The 21,135-nt window shown below is 29.9% G+C and overlaps 1 protein-coding gene and 2 long non-coding RNA genes across 4 annotated transcripts; 1 reads left to right on the top strand and 2 right to left on the bottom strand.

Annotated features, from left to right (window-relative positions):
- Window positions 1-4,800: 4,800 nt before the first annotated feature.
- On the bottom strand, window positions 4,801-6,801 carry LOC108342043 (uncharacterized). The gene is made up of 4 exons (XM_017579747.2): window positions 6,645-6,801; window positions 6,172-6,465; window positions 5,527-5,751; window positions 4,801-5,202 (listed from the first exon to the last, which is right to left on the bottom strand). Exons 2-4 carry the CDS (start codon window positions 6,418-6,420, stop codon window positions 4,957-4,959), a joined length of 720 nt encoding a protein of 239 aa, XP_017435236.1. The 5' UTR covers window positions 6,421-6,465; window positions 6,645-6,801; the 3' UTR covers window positions 4,801-4,956.
- An 8,050-nt stretch (window positions 6,802-14,851) lies between these two features.
- LOC108342372 (uncharacterized) lies at window positions 14,852-21,101 on the top strand. 2 transcript variants are annotated; one of them, XR_008249865.1, is made up of 3 exons: window positions 14,871-15,376; window positions 19,316-19,399; window positions 20,828-21,101. It is a non-coding gene; the product is annotated as an uncharacterized LOC108342372 (long non-coding RNA). The 2 variants fall into 2 exon arrangements; XR_001833371.2 differs by lacking the exons at window positions 19,316-19,399; window positions 20,828-21,101 and adding an exon at window positions 16,078-16,594 and having other exon boundaries at window positions 14,852-15,376.
- LOC108342385 (uncharacterized) lies at window positions 17,638-18,843 on the bottom strand. The gene is made up of 2 exons (XR_001833374.2): window positions 18,695-18,843; window positions 17,638-18,353 (listed from the first exon to the last, which is right to left on the bottom strand). It is a non-coding gene; the product is annotated as an uncharacterized LOC108342385 (long non-coding RNA).
- Window positions 21,102-21,135: the final 34 nt, after the last annotated feature.

Genomic DNA, 21,135 nt, shown 5'->3' with positions numbered 1-21,135 from the left:
TTCGTTTACTAACCCGTCATAGAGTAGAGGGTAAACTCTGACGGAATTTGGCTATAGTAGATGTAATGTCAAATCATATAAAATTATGCATCAATTATGTAAGGGTTTTAATTAATACATTTCAAAAGTTGTTCTTAGCTTAAATTTTATATTCCATAATTTGTATTTACAAAATTATTTTAATTTAAAACTATTTGACACTTAACCCACAATTTAGTGCATATTTGGATTTCCTTTAAATCGAATATCCCAATTTTCGATATACATAAAATAGAAGTCAACAATTTTATTTTGTTTTTGTGACTTATGTTGAACGTATCTAAACATGATTTTAGTGGTTTATAAACTAAAAATTAAACCACAACTTTATACAAGGGACAAAAGTATAAGGTTAAAATATTAAATATAAACTTATTGTACAATTTAAATAATGATTAGTAAGTTCAATTCCTAACTCATTTACTTAATAGTTAAGCATATGACCAATTGAGTTTTAATGAAACTGTATGGGAGTGTGTATATGTGTATCTGCATCAATCTGTGTGTTTTAAGTTTTAATGTTTTTATACATCTATTATTTTCATTGTAAGAAAATATTAATATTGAAATTTTGTCAATGAAAAAAAATTGTTGGTGAAATAATATTTACTGATGAATTATACATCGATAATTATATATTTTTTTAAATTTAGATAATTTTATTGATAAATCTTTTAGTAAAATCATTATCAATTAAATAATGAATTTAATTGATACGTCTGGCATGGTTTTTTTATTGAATTTTATGAAGTATTTGGTATAAATTAAATAAAAATGAATAAAATTAGAAGAAGAAAATAAATAGGAGGAAAAAATAAAAGAAAGAGAAAAGAGAAGAGGTGATATCAATAACAATGATAGTTGTGGTTGTAACAATGATGACAATACAAAAATAAGAAACGGAAGAAGAGAAAAAAATGAAAAGAAAAGAAAATGAGAGACTTAAAAAGACATTAGTAAGACAAAGAGAAAAAGAAAGAAGAAAAAGAAAAAAAAATATAAAGAAGAAGAAGATGGAAGTTTAATTTAAAAAAAAATAAAATTTACTTCTAAGTTGACTAATATATTTTAAGAAATGAAAGATTTTAGTATGGAAAATAATTTTCATCAAGAAATCATAAATTCACAATTAACATTTATGTTTTTATTTAATCTATCTATACCTATATAAATTTTTCATTTATGTACACATTTATTTTCTATTTTTACTATTTAAATAATTTTTTTAATTTAAATATTTTTCTATTAATATTATCTTTTAAATGACCATATATTTCAATTTAACTTTTTTTATTTGATATTTTTTAAACTTAACCATTTTTCTAATTAAAATTACATGTAAAATAAATAAAAATTAATTATAATAAAATTATAAAAATTATTGATATTTAACTTTTATTAATATAATAATTTTATTATTTTAATTATTATAAAAATTATATAAAAAATTAGTTTTCACTATTTTATGATAGATTTCTTCACATATTTATTTTTAATTTTTTAATAAAATGTTCATATAATAACATAAGTCTATTTAAAAAAAATATCAAATTACAATATCTATCGATAAAAAAATTATTTATCATAATTATGGACAAAACTTTGAACCTTTAATAATTGTATAAACTTTGTCGACAAAATTTGTATTAGTCAATAATTTTGTTGCATTTGTTAATTTTATCTACCAATAAATTTGATTTTTATGTGTTTCTTTCAAACCTTAATTTTATATCACCAATTTAAAGTTGTATCACAATTATTATCATTTTGTAAATTTATATTCAAAATTTCCTTGCCTTATATTTTCCTCTCAAAACTGTTTAATCTTACCAATTCTTTTAAATTTACAAGAGTAACGGTACAAAAAACAGAATAGTTTCCTTTTTTTTTTCTCAAAACAACTTCAATTTTACTTTGGTTGAGTAGTTATCCTTTCTTTCTCAAAAAGAACTTCAAAAATAGTATAAAATTGGTTTAATCTCATCAGAAGTTCATATTTTTTTCTGAAATCTTAAATAGGTCCCTTTTCTTTTTGCCGTATCAATTGGGTCCCTATTATTGTAAATTTGATTCAATTAGGGATCTGCCGTCAAATTCACTAAACGGCCGTTTAATATTTGGGTCCCTATTATTGTAAATTTGATTCAATTAGGGATCTGCCGTCACGCCTTTTTAATTGATATGCAACTGAAACGAAAAAAAAAATTGGAGATTCTTTATGATTAGGGTTCTTAGATGGTGGGGTTCTTCTTCTATCTATAAAGCAAAGGGAGAAGAAATTACAGATTGTTCATCGTTCCAGAACCGTAATCTTCAAACCTCTCATCGAAATGCGTTTTTTTTCTTCTGGGTTTTCAATTTTCTTCTCTGGGTTTTAGGAATTATGCGTTTATGCTTGAAGGGTTGGCAATCGAAGGGCGAATCAATTTCCACGTTATCCGCCATGAGGGAGCGCCAAAACCGAACCCTGAACCTTCACTCCCCAAGTTTGATTTTTGTTCACTTTAATAATTCCGCAACAAAACGAGAAATTGAACGGTGAGGAGAACGCAGAGACAATACGCGCCGGTAAAAACCCTAATGGAATTTTCAGAAAGCCCCAAATTTTCAGAAAGCCAAGCCCGAAGAACTGAAACGGATCGTTCGGGAAGGCCACGTTGAGGTCTCCAGGGATGGGTTTCCATCATGCTAATTTGTTGAAAGGCCCTTTGTTGTCTCAGTGATTGGTTAATGATTTTAAGCCTCGGTGTTTCGCCCCTTGTTGTTCCTGGTGCAACGGGGTCTTTCTCTCCCATAGCTTTTCTAGTGGTTTGAATTTGTTCCATGATTCCATCTTTCAGGCACCTAAAATGGCGACAACTCACTTTATTGTGATGACGACGATGACATATTTTATATAGATATGAACACCGTGTAAGAAGGTTTTGATGAAGACGGTGATTGTGATTTTCTGGAGAAAATTTCGACTCATTTCAGATATAAATATCGAAGGTTATGTTGAAAACACCACTGGAGGAGTTTCTGGACAACAGGAAAATGGTTCATGTACATCTTTTGAAACATCCATAATTTATGGATGCTGATAAATTTTTACATGTTGCAACTTCACCTGATTCTACTATTGGTCAAGGTTCTCGTGGTTTCAGTGATTTCATTGATTACCATTAACTACCATGGATTTTCAACTTATCATCTACCCTATTTTCAGAGATGGATAAAGACAGACAACCCTTAAAATTTTTAATCTTTTCAGCTTTGCCCTTCCTACAATCTGATATCAACTCTTTCCATAATTTTTTTTTAAAAATAATTCAATTTTAATGTTACATGTCATTATTCATTCAACTGAAGATGCTACGTCACCAAATATTAAACGGTTTAGTCAATTTGACGACATATCTCTAATTGAATCAAATTTACAATAATAGAGACCCAATTGATACGCCCAAAAGAAAATGGACTTATTTAAGATTTTAGAAAAAAATAGGGACTTCTGATTAGATTAAACCTATAAAATTATTATTATAAATTATTTAAGCTATCTTAACATCCAAACAATCATCACAATAATTTTCCTTCACAAAAAACATAAAAAAAACTTATATTTACAAAATTACAATAATAGACATTATCTTCTAAAACTTTAAAAAGCTATTTGCTTGATAAAAAAAATTATGAAAAACTAAAATAAAATCAGTCTTTAACTAAAATTTCTGAAAACACTTTTTACCAATATGTTCCAAAACATGATCCACAAATTCCCCATAAATAAAAATCTACACGCTTAAAAAAATTAAAAAACTATCCACATATGTATCCTAACTTCTTTATTGGCACTATCATATATAACCAAACCTTACGTATATAAATAAAATCACAAATCACTCTACCGTCTTTGATTGGAATATTAAAAAATTCTAATACCAAATAATCAGACACAAATTAAATCATTTGATTCTTGGATTTATTTTCAACAAGATTGTTAACAAAGCTCAACAAGTGATTTCTTTTCCTTCTTTCTTACTTTCAGATTAGCAGTATCTTGAGCAATGGGTATGGTTTAGACTATAAGCTGCTTCACCACTAAACGAAAGCAAAGAAAATATTTCTCTGCCAAATGGACTGAGATCTATCAAAATAGATGAAATTTAAGTAAAATATTTAGAATGTTTAGCAATGAATCTAACAAAGTTTGACCAATTTTACGGTTTCAGAACTACTACCTCAGAATCCTATGGTAATAATTACTACAATGACAAATCCTACACAATGTAGACTGGAGTATTACACAGGCTATCAATTTGACAATCTGCACACTGCAAGAACAAACTTCACAACAGCAACTCTAACAAAAAAGAAACTAAACTCAGAATTACCTTAATAACATTTTATAGTCTAGCTTATTGGAAGAAAATTGGATTAGGAGACATTCCATTACTTCCCAAAAATATGCAGACCCAAGCATCCAACTTTTCTGTTCATCAGTTTTGTAACTGGCTAGCAAGGAGTTTCTTGTAAGTCATGAAGAATTCATTGACCTCTTACTTTGAGAGCAAAATATGAAAATCTCTAGATTGTTCTTGAGAATCTAGCTATGTTTAGCATCACCCAAGAAAAGGGTAAAACGAGTTGAAACAGGATGCTCAGTAAATAGATATGACCAACCTAATCGTACATAGCAAAACTCACTAGAGGCTTAAATTAACAAGAAACTGTAGGTGTCTCTTGCTAGAGTATTCCCTATAGATGAAAAACGTTATATACAAAGAACTGAAATCATTTTATTTACCTGTTATATTCTCGAATAGTGATAAGTCAGCAACCGAAGCATACTATTGAATGTATACCAAAAAATTATATTGAAAGCACTCTTTGACCTAAAGAAGAAAACAGGTTTATAACAGGTACAGAAAAAAATTATTCATGAGTTGATTTCAAATTATGCCTACTGACACCTCGGAAGAAATCAGGGTCGAACCAGCATGTGCAGGCTTTCTCCAATCCATTCTTGACAGCTTCCTTCTTCTCCATGATGTTCTTGTAAAGTTTAACCCATTTGTACATGGCTCGCTTCAATCGAGCACTCTGGCCTCTACCAGACGCAAACTTGATGCAGTCCCTAGCTAGCTTTATAAGTTCTAAGCCATTGATGACAAAAATATACTGGAAAAAGAAGTAGGGTATTATAAAATGGGACATGGCACAAGCATCCTACCAACTTTGTTAATCAACTAATCATATCTAAGAAGGTAGTCAAATATCATCACCAATCTTGCATACAAGAATATTTCAAGCTCAACCACCTTATGCATTCTAAATAATTCAGAAAAAGTACACAAAATTATATTTACGGACACAGTTAGCCACAGTTATTATATTAGGATCGTCACTTTGGTTTCCTTCATTTTTCACACAATAAAACAATAAAGAAATCTTAGACTAAATGAATAAGTAGACACGCACAATTCATGCAACGACAGACCTTACCATTATTACAAAGCAAAGGGTTGCTAAAACAACTTGAAGATTTTCGTTTGACATCCCATCTGATCCCCCAGAACTGCCCCCATCGCTTCCGCCACCACCGCCACGGCGTCCTCCAGGAGGTAAGACTCCACTGCCTCCCTTCTGCATTTGCTGTCGCAATATATCCTCTATTGACTGTCCCTTAAATTGTTCCATAGCTTCTTGAAGAGATTTGCTCTGGAAATCCTAATTATATTTCTAGTATTTAGTAACTAAAGAACAATTCAAATCCTAAATACAAAAACCCCAAATAATATATATCAAGAGCATACACAGAACGCCAACTCTTCTATTCACACATCGGTTGCAACTTGTCCGCAAAGTTCACTATAGGAAGAAAACTAGAGTTATACAAAGAAAAGTTTTTCAGTCAAAAATTGGCCTCACAAAAACAAACTGACCCCATTTCTCTACCTAAAAAAACAAACTTATCCATAAACTAAAAATTGTTCATGCATTAATTAAAAACAATTTTTGGAGCAACAAATATCAAAAGGCTTTCACAATTTTTTATCAAAAAGTTATTTTTATTTTAACCACATAATTTGCATCTAACTGGAAAAAAAAATCAATAACTAGCAATGTAAAAGATAGGTGTATTCGTACCCCATTATTTTCCATCATTCCTTGTCCACCGGCCAAACATATATGAAGAGGTTGGCAAGATTTAAGGACAGGTTGGCCTTGAGAGCGAGATAAAGATTTAGGTCTGAGGCAAAGTGAAGTCACATAGAGAGGGTCAAAAGCCACCGGCAATGAACATGCTTCAGAATTAAAATCGCGGTGCAACCTATACAAGTTGGGGGCATGAACCCCGCGAACACGTGGACCAGGACCAACTTTTATGATGTTCATTCTCACCAAACAGAACCAGCACCTCAAAATTCACGCATTAGATACCTGAAAACAAACCTTGTTTTAGGGTAGATTATTGAACCTTAAAATAAAAGCGTGCATGTTCAAATTGAATGAAAAAATATGCTGCTAGCAGAAAATAATCAAGAATTGATGAACAGAATGAACCCGTAGAGGGAAAATGAGAAGGTAATGAATGGATAGAATGAAAGGAAATGACTCACCCATGGAAGGGTTAGACGATGCAATCAAGAAGGATTTGAAGTGTGTCTTCTCCCAATGGATCAAAAGGTGGATTCTTCTGCAATTTAGCTAGGGCTGTGTTAAAGGCGGTGGCCACAGAGAAGAAAAGAGGGTTCTAGATTCTTTTGCTTGGGCTCGTGGATTCTTTTTAATATCAAACTCCAGCCGTTGGATTGAATTTTAGTTTAAGGATCTCTCTGCAAAAAGAGTTTCTACAGAGGGAGGTGGAGAAATTTATGAAATTTTCAGCGTCTCTTCAGCAACCTATCGATACATCTGATGGATCATATTAAAAATTGAAAATCAGCAAAGGCAAAACATATTGTGACCCCTTAGATCCATCTTACGGTTGAAAATTAAAAGTTAATTGTTTCATTTTAATAAATATATGTTTGATACTATTATTAGGGGAAAGAAATAGATAAATTTTAAAAGTAAATATATTTAACAAGATTATTAGAAGAAAGAGATAGGTAAGGTTGAAGTTTTTATAGAAATTCAAAAGTTATTCAAAACAAAATATCAAAAAGCTATTTTGAAATCAAGGTCAAATAAGTAAATATATAGATAGAATTAGAAAAAATAAAGTGAAATTCCTTTTTAAAAAACTAGATTGTCAATTTTAACTTACAAATATATTTATAATAGGGTGTATTTATGCTATAAATATATTATAATTTTTATAAATAAATTTTAATTTTTTATTTTGATTATAGTAATGTGATGTTTAAACTTTGATCACGAAATCAAGGTTATGATATTAAACCGTGCTTGTGATCAAGGATAAAAACCATTTAATTTGTAATGTATGAAAAAATAATACATCAGTGTGAAATAAGCATATTGAACAATCTTATCAAAAGATTCTGAGAATTAACAGTATTTTTCTTATTTTATTTACTAGTTTTAATATTTGTAAAAAAAAAATTAGTGTTAGACAAACTTCCACGTGTCATTCTAAACTATTCAATTTCAACCAAATTCACAAATAAGTCAGATGAAAATATATAGGTATAATCAATCAATTAATCATTATAAATTATGCAAATTATAATAAATAAAAAATAACGTTCACAATATAATTTGTTTTGAATTATAATTAGTTAAAAAAAATTATTTTTAAATTGAATTCCTTCACCATTTCGATTAGAAATCATAATGGAAATTGTGCATGCACTTAAGTTGAATATAAAAAAAAATCATTTGCTTGTTATTAATGTTAATGATTGACATTGTTGATATTTTCTTTTAATAAATTTGTGAACTACTTCATTTTATAATAAATTTATCACTATAGTTTATATGAACGATTTTGTCACGTTTCAAATAAGTTTTATTCCATTTTGGTTGTAAATTCAAATAGAGTATTCAAATGAACTTTGAATGTGTTTTTAATTTTCTTTTAATATTTGATATTTTGTATACTAATATCACTTTTATTATTATCAAATGTTTGAATAAAAGGGTTGAGAAAATATTTTAAAACATGATCGCTTACTGTAAAAAAAAAATCAATTTTTATTCAAAGTTAATGTTATATATTAATTACTATGTTTTTTTTCATTTTATTAAAATTTTAAGATAATCTTTTAAATTATTATTTATTTTGTAAGAAGCAATAAAATTGTCTTTCTAGAATTGGTAAAGTGATTAAGTAACGAGACTCTAATATTTCAATATTAAAAGTTTATAGTACAAAATAGAAGTTTTATAGTTTCATTAGTTCAATTCACATCATTTCTATAAAAACATTTTTCTCTATTATTATTCCTTTTCTTTAGGTGTTCTACCTGTGATCATCTGTTTGAACATCAGAGAATGCTCAAGTGATTACTGTAACAAGATCTTATAATATAGTTAAACAGTTCTCTTAAAAGAGTAAACAAATTTCTATTCTTTTTCTTGAGTTATATGAATCTTCCATACATGTGAAGATTTGTCTGTGGCATATGTCTTTTTAGTTTTGTAGTATGTTTTTTGTTGATCAGTGGTTCTAATTGCGTAACCTAATCATGATTTCGTGGTTGGTAGGTGTAGATAGAGTTCTGTGAGTTGAGGAAGCGGTTTTATGTCCTTTCGAACTGTTTAAACTTCTATCAGATAAGGGAAACTAAATACCATGTTTTTAAATTTGTAGTAAATTGATAATCGGATTTAGAATGTGAAATTGTATAGAATCATTGTTGAATCTATATTGAATTTTTTGTGATAATTTATTGTATAATATGTCAAATTGATGGTTTAGTATGGTGAATCTTGGTTGAAGACAACTTGTTAAGTTGAAATTGGTTTGAATGAGTTAGCATGATAGAAAATCTGTTTTAGGTTGGTCTTTAGCTATTGAAATGTGTTTTAGTAATAAATTAGAATGATGGTGAGAAATTGGTTAAGAATTAAATGGTTTTTTTAGCCCAAATTAGGGTTTCAACAAATGAATTTCTATAGGAATTGATTTGGAGGAGAACCTGATGTTCAAGGTTTATTGTTGAGTAAATTGTGACTTGTTTGGATATTTAGTTTATCAAAATAAGATTAGAAATGAAGAGAATTGAATAACGAGCTTTTAAATGATGATTTGGATATTGATGAGTCTAATTGATGGGAAAATAGTTTTAGTGGTGCCTAAGTTTAATCATAAACATGTTAGTAAGTTACATTTAGGGTATAAATTAGTGGTTTGATTCATATGTTTATTGGGAAGTACATTTGAGGTAAGGAAGTTTAAGGTTGGTAGGTTCAAATTCTATAGAATTGTTATTCTACAGTCTAACGGAGCAAAAATATAGGTGCTGAGCGATCAGAATCCATGTCTAACTGAGTGAATATAGGCGTTGAGCAAGCAGAACCTACTATTTTTGTACTCGCTAAGCGAGTATAGGCGTTGAGGGAGCAGAACCCACTATTTTTGTATTCGCAGAGAGAGCTATGAGACCTGAACGAGTTAGTTTAAGGGAGAAGCTTGTTGTAGCATTGGATAGGCGAGAGTACTCGTTGAGCGATAAATTTTTCTTTTCACTGAACGAGTATAGACGCTGAGCAACCTGTTTAGATCATATGTTTTGAGTCTTTCTTTCTTTTGCTTTCTTGTAACTTTGAGTTATATTAGGGTTTTGAGGATGTTTTTAAAGTAACTATTGAATTACATAATGGTTTATATATATTAATTACTTACTTGTGTGAAATTAATGAATGTTTTATGGATGGTAAGCAGGGATCTGCATATGGATTTTAGTATGCATTATATGTATGATGATATTCAAATGAAATGGAAAGTGTGGATTAAGTATGATGTGAAAAGGATTCGATGAAAAAATCCTTATGATTGTTATGTTGTGTAGTGTATTAAGGTAAGGGCTCCGGGATTCGGGAATGATTTTGACACTCTCAACAACTCTCAATCTCAAGTAGAGATGAAGGGTTATGTCGTGGAGAATAATATGAGGTCCTTAGTCTAATGGTCATGTATTAATCATAAATGTTTGACGGATTACTTGGTGTGTGGTAGTTTGATGGAGTGGTAATATGATTTTTGGCGAGTTGTTTCACCACACACAGGACAAGTCCCCATGAGTCTGACATCAATACTTGTATCAGGATGGTCGAAGTTCAAAATTGATATAATTATTTTTATATTGCTTGATTTATATCATGAATATGATATTGTTGTTTTAAAATGTTTGATTGTTCTTTTGATACTTTGGCTTACCCTTCTGTCTTTGCTTGTTCGTGTGTGTGTTTGTTTTTTCTTTTGTAATGATCACCATAAAAGTATAAGTTTAGGGGTGTCTCCAGTGAGTAAGACCTTACTGGTGCACTAACACAAAAATAGTTTTTAATGTCGATTATTTTAGGTTTTTGACATATGTTAAATGTCTGACGTTATAGCAGAAGACGTTAGATTAACGTCTATTGCATTTATAATAGACGTCAACGTCTATTGTTCTTACAACATACGTCAATTTATGGGTTTGTGTTTTAAAAACATTTTGTACTATTGAAATCATGGAAAATTAATATACAATACAAGAATACACCACAATTTTTTTTAGAATTTTAGAAGTAGTAATAACCAATAAAAAGTGCAACAACCAATCTACATAAAAAGCCAAAAATGAAACTAACTGTGAGGATGAGATAGTAGACAAGTGCCGCTATAAGGGTGAGGAGAAGACAACCACCGTCAGAAAGGAAAAACAGAGAACTCAACGATGCTCCAAATGGTGTTTATGCACAAAATCAATCAGTTAAAATGAAACTAACTGTGAGGATGAAGAAACATTACCTTTGTTGGTCGTCGAAAACTTCCTCAAAGATGTTTGACCTGCAATGAAGAAAGTGTGCACAAAAATAGTGAAGCAAGTGTTTTTTCTCACGCCCTTAAAATATCTTCACGCTCAAATTTTTATGAATTTGAACATAAATGTATGCTCTTTAACCAATAGACATCAAAAAAACAATTAACATATGTTTCTTTAACTAACCGGCTTTAATCGCGTGATTTTATTTACGATATTGTCACTAATCATTTTTAACCTTGGGTGCTTGATTGTTAGATGTTGTATGTCCATTTTACACTAGTGGTGACAGAGCTAAAATTTAGAGTAAGACGTTTCATAGTTCTATCTTTGTTTTGTAACATCTTTATTATATTTTTGTTTCAGTATAATATATCTTCTGGTAGTATAATATATATATATATATATATATATATATATATATTATTTATTGCTTATATATTAATAATTATTAGTTTATATTTTTTTTAATATTCATTGATGTTTAAAATATTATATCTGACAGTAATAAGAAGAAAATTTGTGAGCAAAACATTAATGCTTACATGGCTCAAATGTGTACATTTTAATATTCATTTATAATATTTTGTATATTAAATAACAAAAAAACTTAAATAGTTTTTATGTAACCAAATTTTTCATTCACTATCCACATTTTCTTCTGAAAAAGTTTGATATATTTTATATAACTATGTTATATTTAGGTACAGAAAAAAATATTAATTATTTCTATTTATATCACAAATTATTGAGTAGAACAAATTTCAAACTCTATTTATATTTATAATTATAATAAATATTCATATTTTAAGTAATATTTGTTTTTATGAATATATAATATTTTATATTAGTTTATATATCTATGTATATATATGAGAGAGAGGTAAATAGATATATAAGAGACTTTAAATATTAATTTAGTCCAGTAATTAAATGTAGTGAAGGATTTTCATTTTAGTGTTTGAATAAAAGATAGTTACTATTTTATTCTACAAGATTTGAAATTACTTTTTTAATCTTTATAAATTACTTAATTTAGTTTTATTCTTTGTAAAATATTTTCTTTAATTTTATTCTTTAAAAAATGTTAAATAATTATCTACAATCTTTAACACAATTTAGTATATTAAATTAGTATTTACCTTTTTAATCTTAAAAGTTTTGTTTGATATGATGTGACATTTAAAATCATCATCTAATTTTTTTTTCAATGAGTGTTGTAAAATAAAAATATATAATTTTTTTATTTTTATCTTAATTTTTAAATATATTTCAAAATGAGACAAGTATTGCATGATTGATGTTTTATTTAATATATTAGCATTTAATACAATAAGAAGAAAATTGATGTTCTAAGCATTGATCTTCATTTATAATAATGTTCTAATATGTCACAGGTAAGAATTAATGTTTTAAAAAATAATTATAACAATAATTAAGCATGAATTACTGGTATCCATGTGAATGCTTACTAATTTCTTTTGTTTGTCTCTTTATACCAAGTTTTATAAAAGAAAATAATAAAATAGTTTTTTTACACATGTTTTTCTTTTTGTTTCTCTCTTGTACCAAGTTTTCTAAAAGAAAACAGTAAAACATTTGGTGATCACCTGCCAATAATATCTTAATAAGATAAAAGAGAAAGTAAAAAGTGGAATGCAAAAAACAAAATTCCACAACTTACTTTTCTTCTTCTTCTAGTGCATTTACCTTCCTATTTTTTCTCCTCTATTTTACTTACAATCACATTTATAATTAAAGGTTTGTGGTCAGATAAATAATTTTTGTATTTTTGAGAGAAATTTGAATGTCACTTTTTTTTTTTGTTAGTTTTTCATTGTCTTGGTAAAATAGTAAAACCCTATATTTTACTTTATCAATTATTGGATGAGACTGAATTTTTTAAACATTTGTAATACAATTTTTTGTTAAGTTAAAAGTCTTTGATTGGATATATTTTATTTATAATCTTAAGAAATTTTGTCAAAACTTAAAGGATGAACTTCTATAAATATTGTGTTAGAGTAAATGACATGAATCTTTATGTGGTATTATGAATTGTTGTATCTCATAGAGTGAGAGTAATATTTTGATGTTACTCTATCATGGTCTGGTTAGGATGGTAAGTTTTAATTCTTAAATCTATAACTATATTTCATAAAAGTATGAGAGACATGACACGTGCAAAATTTCTGAGTCACTTAATACATTAGGCTTCTAGAAGAAAATTTCAAATATCATATTATGAATGATTTATGAGTATTAAGTCATGAGGATTGTATTATATAAATATTTAGTGGTTCTTATTGATTGTGTATGCTAAAGATAATATAATATGTTGGATATTAATTAGAATTATTGAATTTTTTGATTATTGAAGTTATGGACTATATTCACCGGTTTATTTTTGTATTTTTTGTAAATGTGGTTTTCACTTCATATATTTTTGTATACGTGAGTAGAAAACTAAATGAAAATTATTGTAGAAAATCTTTAAAAGTATAATAGAATGATGAAAATAATTTTTGTATCATATTATAAAAAATGAAAATATATTTGTGTATTAAATATTGAAACTAATTTGATTATACTAAGTTAAAGATCTATCGTAAAAAATTTCATATGTATCATAAATAAAATATGTGTTAAAATTTATTAAATAATGTAATTAGTAGTATTACCTACTAATTTGGGTTTGGGTTGTCCCAAAAAAATAACAATTTTCAATTTTATAAAGGTAAAAAACAAGAAAAATTACACAGATTAAATATGGAATAAAAACTATAGTTTTTATCATTACATAGTACTTATTAATATTTATGTCCTAATCAATACACTTTTATCCAAGAAATTACTATTCCCTTTATGTACTTGATTTTAAATTTTATTTTACCTAGTTACTTACTTAATTTTAAATTATATACTATTATATATTAACTACATTTCTCACATTAACCTTATGCATAGAAGTATAACTTAAGACTATAGCAAACTTCAATACTATGTAATTAAATTCACTTAATGCTAATGATTAATATTAAGATATCTTAAAGTTATGTTTGACTCCAAATCTCATGCAAAGAATGTGTATGCATAGAATGTGCAATGAAGTTGAGACACTTCTCCCCTCCTAAGAAAATCTTTTAGTGTTCTCATTCCAAAAAAAATAAAATTCTCAATTTTAATGAAATTATTTAAGAAAATATTTTGGTGTTCTAACTTTTTATTCAATAAATACTACTAATTAATTAACATTTTGTTCTACAGACATTAATATTTGATGTTAATAATTATTTGATGAACTTTAAAATGATAAAATAACACTATGTTATTATTAAAACATCTATTCAATTATGAAACTGATATTAAACTTTGGTGGTACTTAATTAATGAAGTATCACTCTGTTTAGTGTGAAACAGAAGTTGTACTATAAGTTTGAAATTACTTATTAAATTGTATTATCTTTTCCCAAACCTTTTAATTCAATTTAAAAAATAAGAATAACAACACTAATGTACAAATAATTTTTTTCACTTATTAATCCAACTGAACTAGTTTTACATTATTTATCTATTTTGTTTTTTTCAAACATTCTTTACTTTTAATTTTTATTATTTTATTATATTATATATCTTATTATTTTAATATATTATGCTAATATTTTTATTTTTTTATTGTATTATATTATATTATATATAATAATTTATATTATGTTAACTATATAATGTAAAATTATTAAATAGCGTAACTGATAAATACTAATAAAATACGTGCAGGTATGTACATGTATCAACCTTTTAAAATACTAATAAAAACAATTATAATTTTTTTTAAAATAAAATAATAAAATAATTTATATTAATAAAAATATAATTAAAAAAATATGTCACAAACCAATTGGTTCAAATGGAATAATCCATTAGACTGAATTTATTATTTTTCTTTTTCTTTTCCCGTTTTTTGAATGGCTTCTAGCAGTGAAGCATAAAATATGAATTATGGAATAGGGTTTGGGAGCTAGATCTAGGTCCTGGTTGAAGTCTATTATAAGCTTTTATAGAGCTCTAATGGAAGCCTTATCTCTTGTGATATGCTTTCTCTTACAGTAAATGGAGCTTTCCCCTTTCGGCATCTTCAAAGCAGATTGTAATGCTTTCTTAATCTCATTTTCTTCTAATCTACTTTGCAGTGGTTTTCCTTTCCTCTCCGCCGCTGCGATTATGGCTTCTGTTAGATTCCCGAGCCAAAACCATTTGTTCGGATCAAGATGACAGCCGCTGCACCAGAGTTAGCACTCCAGCATCCAAAGCTGGCTCGACGCAGTAGCTCCTTCTCCGCAACCATGCAGCTCCTCCAAACCAAAGACTTCGTGCCTGATCGAACTTTACAAAGCCTCATCTAAAAGATTAATGTTTCGGTAGTGTTGCCTTGCATTTGTTTTATTTTGGCTTGAGATTTCTTATTGCTGTGTATATTTTGACAACTTGATGCAGCACATTTTTGAATTCAATTCAATTCTTCTATTGATTCTAATTTCATTCATCGAAGTAATAGGCATTGGTTAGTGATGGTTTTGGATTGACTTTTGACAAGATCCAAACGTCTTTAGCGTCACAAGTGAAAATTCTAATTTTATAATTTTATTATTATTATTTTTAATTATTTTCATTTTCTAAATCTAAACAATCCCTTTTTTTTATTATCTTTTTCTTTATTTTCATTCTTTTTATGTCAAACTGAAAAAATCCGGAAAAACAAACCCACCTCAAGAAAGGTCTCCTTACTCAGGTATAGATATAGGCTCTCCAGACCCTGATATTTAGAGTATAGACAGTGGTGTTGGAAGTACTAAACCTGAGCACAGACTTTGTGTACAATAAACTCTTTCCAGTGTTAAACCTTGCAAAATTGCATTACTGATGCACTGTCCTGTAATTATTTAAGAAAAATAAAATCACACGGTCTCCTTGACATGCTACAAACGTAATAATTAGTTTGTAGCCTTTCTAATTGCACAACTGAGAATTGTTTAAGAATGTATGTTAAATCTCAGTTGCTGGGAAAAGAAGCATTTTATGATATTATTAATTTATTCAACCATCTGTTTTTTCCATGAAGGCATTGTTGAGATGTTATCCCCTTAGTCTCCAAAGGGTCATGGAATGATGCTGAGGAAAAAGTAAGGGGTAATGAAGGAGCCATGTTCGCATGTAACCTAAAGGTGGAAAAAAGCTTGATCAAGATGGGGCCATGGGTGGTAGTACCTAATGCCAAATCACCTCAATACGAGAATCATATTGTCATTGTAACTTAATTCAAGCTCAGCCTTTACGTTGGCGCTCTCTCATTGCCACAAACTACAAACACAAACATAAAAAACAGGGCCCCTTTGGTGGGGTGAGGATAAATAGTTACGAACTCATACCCTAGGGAAAGGCATTTAACTTTTCAATGTCCATCATAGAAATCATCATTTCGTGCCACCTTTGATTCCTTTTGGGCACATAAAAAATGTATACAAACCCTTTTCCTTATACCTTTACTGTCTTCTTTACCTTCCACACTTTCATATAATCCACCATCCCAGTCAAACCTTTCATTCATTCCATTACATTCAATCAAAATTTTATCTTTACATTAATTTTCCTCATCTGCCTTTCATGCAAGTAAAATCCCTCTTCAGTTCTATATCAGAATTTATACTTCACAAATCTCATTTATTGCTGCATACTATTTTTTCACTCTACTTCTAAACCCCACAGGCCTATATAGAGAAAATTCCTATTTATGCTCTATTTTAAATTATGGTCGCAATTGCGGCTACGTTTCAATTAGTAAAATCGAGACAAAAAAGAGAGTATAAAAAGCAGTACATAAAAGTTGATGCAGTACATCTGTAATTAAAAACCTGAAAAACCAGAATAGATTATTAGTCAAAGTATGCTGTTGAATTGAATTTGTAGGCAAAAGGTTTCCGTAGTTGATGCGTCACGATTTCTTTCTTTCTTTCCCTAGACTTGCATAACCATCACACAAATCGTGTCAATACACAAAATTTTATGCATCCGTTTTGGAATATACTGCATACAGTATGTATACAGAGAAAAATCTTTGTCTACGCTGTTAGGTTGGGCTACCACGTGATTGATTGATGGAAACAATGTGTTAGGCATCTGAAATGGAATATGGTTAAAAACACATAAATTCTACCCCACCCTCTTGTTTTTTTTGTATGATGCCGACATGTTTGATATGTTGCTGTGTGGCAGCCCCATCAAAAACATTGGGATGTGTAATATTCCTTATGGGCTCAGGTTGTATTCTATCCCAAAGTGCTTGTCCTTCCCCTGCCATGTGAAAGGAATGGCTGAAGCACCCTTCCAAATCAAGAGAGCTAAAGGGAAATTGGGTTTTCAGCGTCAAATTTGCTGTCATCTCACTTGCTAGGAAAGTTCCCACACTCTCACTTGGTGGTGTGCTCTGTGCATTAGATAATTGAACATTTGCATTTCAAATTACACAAGGAAAAGAGAGAAAGAAAGGTCTAGTACTAAGCAAGAGAAGGGTGATTCATTCTTCTACTTGATGTGATTCAATTGGAGTGAGTGTGTGACTTTAATGCTTTTCAGTTCTATGTATTGGATGGACAGATGGGGCTTTAGCAGCCTAGGACACATGTAGTGCCAAATTGAGCTTACTCATGACATTTATCTTACTTGCTTTGCATAAAAGAAGAAATCAAATCAACAAGAGGGACCACGACCAAGTATGCTAGCAACTGCACAAACTACAAGCTACATTGATTTCTCACAGGTAAAAGAACAATATACCCAGATTGTACTTCTGGAAGCCATGGTCTCCGAATAGCTAGCAGATTTGAAGAACCCCCATTGAGCGAGGTTCTTTGAAGCCATGGCATGATATTTGTTGTTGCATCTTGGTAGGCAAAAAATGTAACAGCTCAGGAGGGATAGAGAAGGAAGGAGAAGATGAATTGGGTGGCAACGGGGAAAGAAGGAAATCAAACTCTATATCAGTGGTTTGTGATATAGGGTTTTCCATATAAGCAAAAACAAAGAAAATAGATAGGGTGTGAGGTCTTACAAGGTCAAGAAAAGGCCTTACAAGGTCAAGAAGAGTCCTAAAAAAACAAAAAAGTGTGATGGAAAATAGATGATGAAGGAAGATGAAAGAAGGTAGTAAAAGCTCAGATAGGATAGCACCAGATTAGAATGAAGCTCCTGCTGCTGCTGCCACCAATTCAGGAGAATTGTCAGCTCCAATTTCAGAGCCACTAATGGCTTCTTTTTGGTCACATCTCCCAATTCTCGGAGGGTTGACCATGGCTACCTTGCTGTTAGTCACGTGCATGATGAGAAAACCCTTATAGGGACCTGCATCATGTATCATGCTCCTATTTAGTGCAGAGAATAATGAAGAAGAATGGCAGGGCCAGAAGCAGGAGCCAGCTTTAGATTAGATAAAAAGTAGCTAAGAGAGAAAAAAGTAAGTATGAAACAATTAAAAGAATACAAGAGAATATCTTCCATTTACAATAAAGTAAAATAGTTCAGTCAGTCACAGAATAATTATCTTATATAAGCTGAGCTAGTACAAAAAATACACCTTTAACATGAATTACACATATTAAAAAGGTTCAGGATAACTTTGCAAGCTATGACTCTAGGGGATGTAAATTTTATTCTGCAAGTTCAATTCATGCTAACAGTGGTACCTTCGACAACAAACCCGTCTTTTGGTTCCATCTTTGAGACCCTTTTTCCTCTCAACACTATTTGAAGAGGGTGAAAGGAGAGGGAAAGGGAAGGACAGAAAAAAAAAGTGAGGGTGAAAGAGAGAAGGAACTTTTTGTTATGGTAAGGTTGGAGGGAATGGAAGAAATGCAGAGGTTTATATGGAGGAAAAAAAAGGAAAGATGAGTGCATAAGGCGGCCAGTGGGCTTTCCCAATGGACCTGATTGGGACAGGTCCAAGGCCCAGAAAGATCTAAACGGACCTATGACGTCATTAGGGCCCAGTATAAAGGAAAAGGGCGTTGCTCCCTCCACCCCCACATGCTTCTCCCTCCACCTCCCCAATTTTATATAATTCCAATTATGTCCTAAAGTTAAATTTTTTTACTTTTTTTATTTTAATATTTTAATTAATTTAAATTTACTTTTTTCTATTTACTGCCTACACCTACCAACCTTTCATTTCCATCTCTCACTTCTCACTTCCGTAACCTCTCTCTCACTTCCGTAACCTCTCTCTCACTTCTCACTTCCGTCTCCAACTTCTTAATTTTCTTTCTCCATTTCTTTCTCCACTTCTTCTTTGTTTTTCGTTTTTGTAGAAGACCGTTTGGTGTGGAGCAAGACTGGTGCGGAGGAATAGCGTGTGCGGAGGAACAGCGTGGAGGAGCGAGATCTGCGTCCAGGTTGGTTCTTTCACCGTGCTCTGTTTGTCGATTTTACTGTGCACGAAAGGCTAAAACGGATGTGGGACATCCGTTTTCCTTCGACGGATGTCCGACTTCCGTCGACGGATGTGGGATATCCGTTGAAGGCCAATCGGATATCCCACATCCGTTTCGGCTCTGTTGCATTTTTTTTACTTTTTTAATTGTTTTTAAATTATTATAACTGAAATATATATTTATATATTTGATATATTTATTGTTAAATGTTTTTAAATTTTCTTTGACTTAGATTATTATTTGAATATTTTATAAATTTTTTTATTTGTAGTTTGTAAATAAATTGATTAAGAATTAGATACGAAAACTTTTATATATTTAAATTATTTTTATTTCTTAAAATAAATATTATCAATTTAATTTATTTAATATTAGTAAATTTGTAACAAATTCATATTTTAACAAAATTATTACGTTTAAAAACTAACCATATATAACATTTAAAATTATAAATTTAAATATAAATTACTGTAAATAAAATAAACAAATAAAATAATAACGAAACGTAAAAGGAACACTGCCTCTGGACGGATGACATCCTTCAACGGATGTCAACATCCGTTTAAGGCAAAACGGATGTCGACATCCGTTTCGCCTTAAACGGATGTTGACATCCGTTGAAGGATGTCATCCGTCCAGAGGAGGCAGTGTTCCTTTTACTTTTCGTTTTTATTTTACTAACGTTTTGCGGCTCATGTAAGGATTATAGGCTTGGATATTAAAAGGATAATTGGAAGTATGGGAAGGGTTTAGGGTTTAGGATTATTGGAAGGATTATGACTACGTACCTGGAGAGGAACCACGACAAGGACACTACACCACAAACGCACTGCACCACGTACTGCACCGAGAACAAGAGGAAGATTGCTTAATAATTCTTTTCACGATCACCAAGCTTTGCAGAAAAATATTTTACTCATACAAGGAACTACGTAGGTTATCAGTGAAATATGTTATAAATGAATAAAATTAAAAAACAATAATTTTAAAAATAAAATTTTACTGAGGGACAAAATAGTAAAGGAAAGGTGGAGGAAGGGGCAAAATAGTAAAGGGGAGGTGGAGGAAGAGATGTGTAGGGGTGGAGGGAGCAACACTCAAAGGAAAAATGTTAAATGTTGGAAATGTAGTTTTCTGTGGCTGACTTAACAAAGGAGAAGATGAAATCATTTTTGTTGTGCATTTTCAACAATTTCCGTTTCTCATCAAAGTTATTAAGCCATTGTGATGATTTCTTTAAAAATATTTTTATAACCAGCAACATTGCTAAAGTAGTAAAGTGGAGAACATTAGACAGTGAATCAGAGCATGTTTCAATAAATAATAATATAAATATTAACTGATAAAGTTGTACTCATAATATTCTTAAAATTCTTTTATTGAGTGCAGTGTTTGTGTCTGAGTTTAAATCCGTACTGAAGGAGGACAAAAGGGTCTTCAGGTTTTCTGTGGGCCATGTAGGTGGCTGAAGTTGTGTCCCAGTGTTGGTCGCATGCTTTCCCCAAAGTACCAATTTTCTGAGTGCAACTGCAAACTTACCATAGGAGATTGCTCTCTTACAACCTTTTAAATATTTCATATTTGTTTAATCACAAATCTCAGTTCATCTTCAAATTTCCAGCTCAATTTTACTTTTCAAAATTTTTACTTTTAATATAACCCATTTAAGAAATAATACATCACCGAAACTCTAATGT

The sequence above is a fragment of the Vigna angularis genome, chromosome 6, assembly GCF_016808095.1.
Source record: "Vigna angularis cultivar LongXiaoDou No.4 chromosome 6, ASM1680809v1, whole genome shotgun sequence".
NCBI lineage: Eukaryota > Viridiplantae > Streptophyta > Magnoliopsida > Fabales > Fabaceae > Vigna > Vigna angularis.
The sequence above is the reverse complement of the archived record's forward strand: the minus strand, read 5'-3'. Positions and strand labels throughout refer to the sequence as shown.

Bases quoted from the DNA above. Each gene is read 5' to 3' on its own strand.
- LOC108342043 (XM_017579747.2), bottom strand. From the start codon at position 6,420: ATGAACATCATAAAAGTTGGTCCTGGTCCACGTGTTCGCGGGGTTCAT. The intron at 5,752-6,171 runs GTACGAATACAC...AAATATAATTAG, and splicing joins GAATGATGGAAAATAATGGG to GATTTCCAGAGCAAATCTCT. The intron at 5,203-5,526 runs GTAAGGTCTGTC...TTCTTTTTCCAG, and splicing joins CCCTTTGCTTTGTAATAATG to TATATTTTTGTCATCAATGG.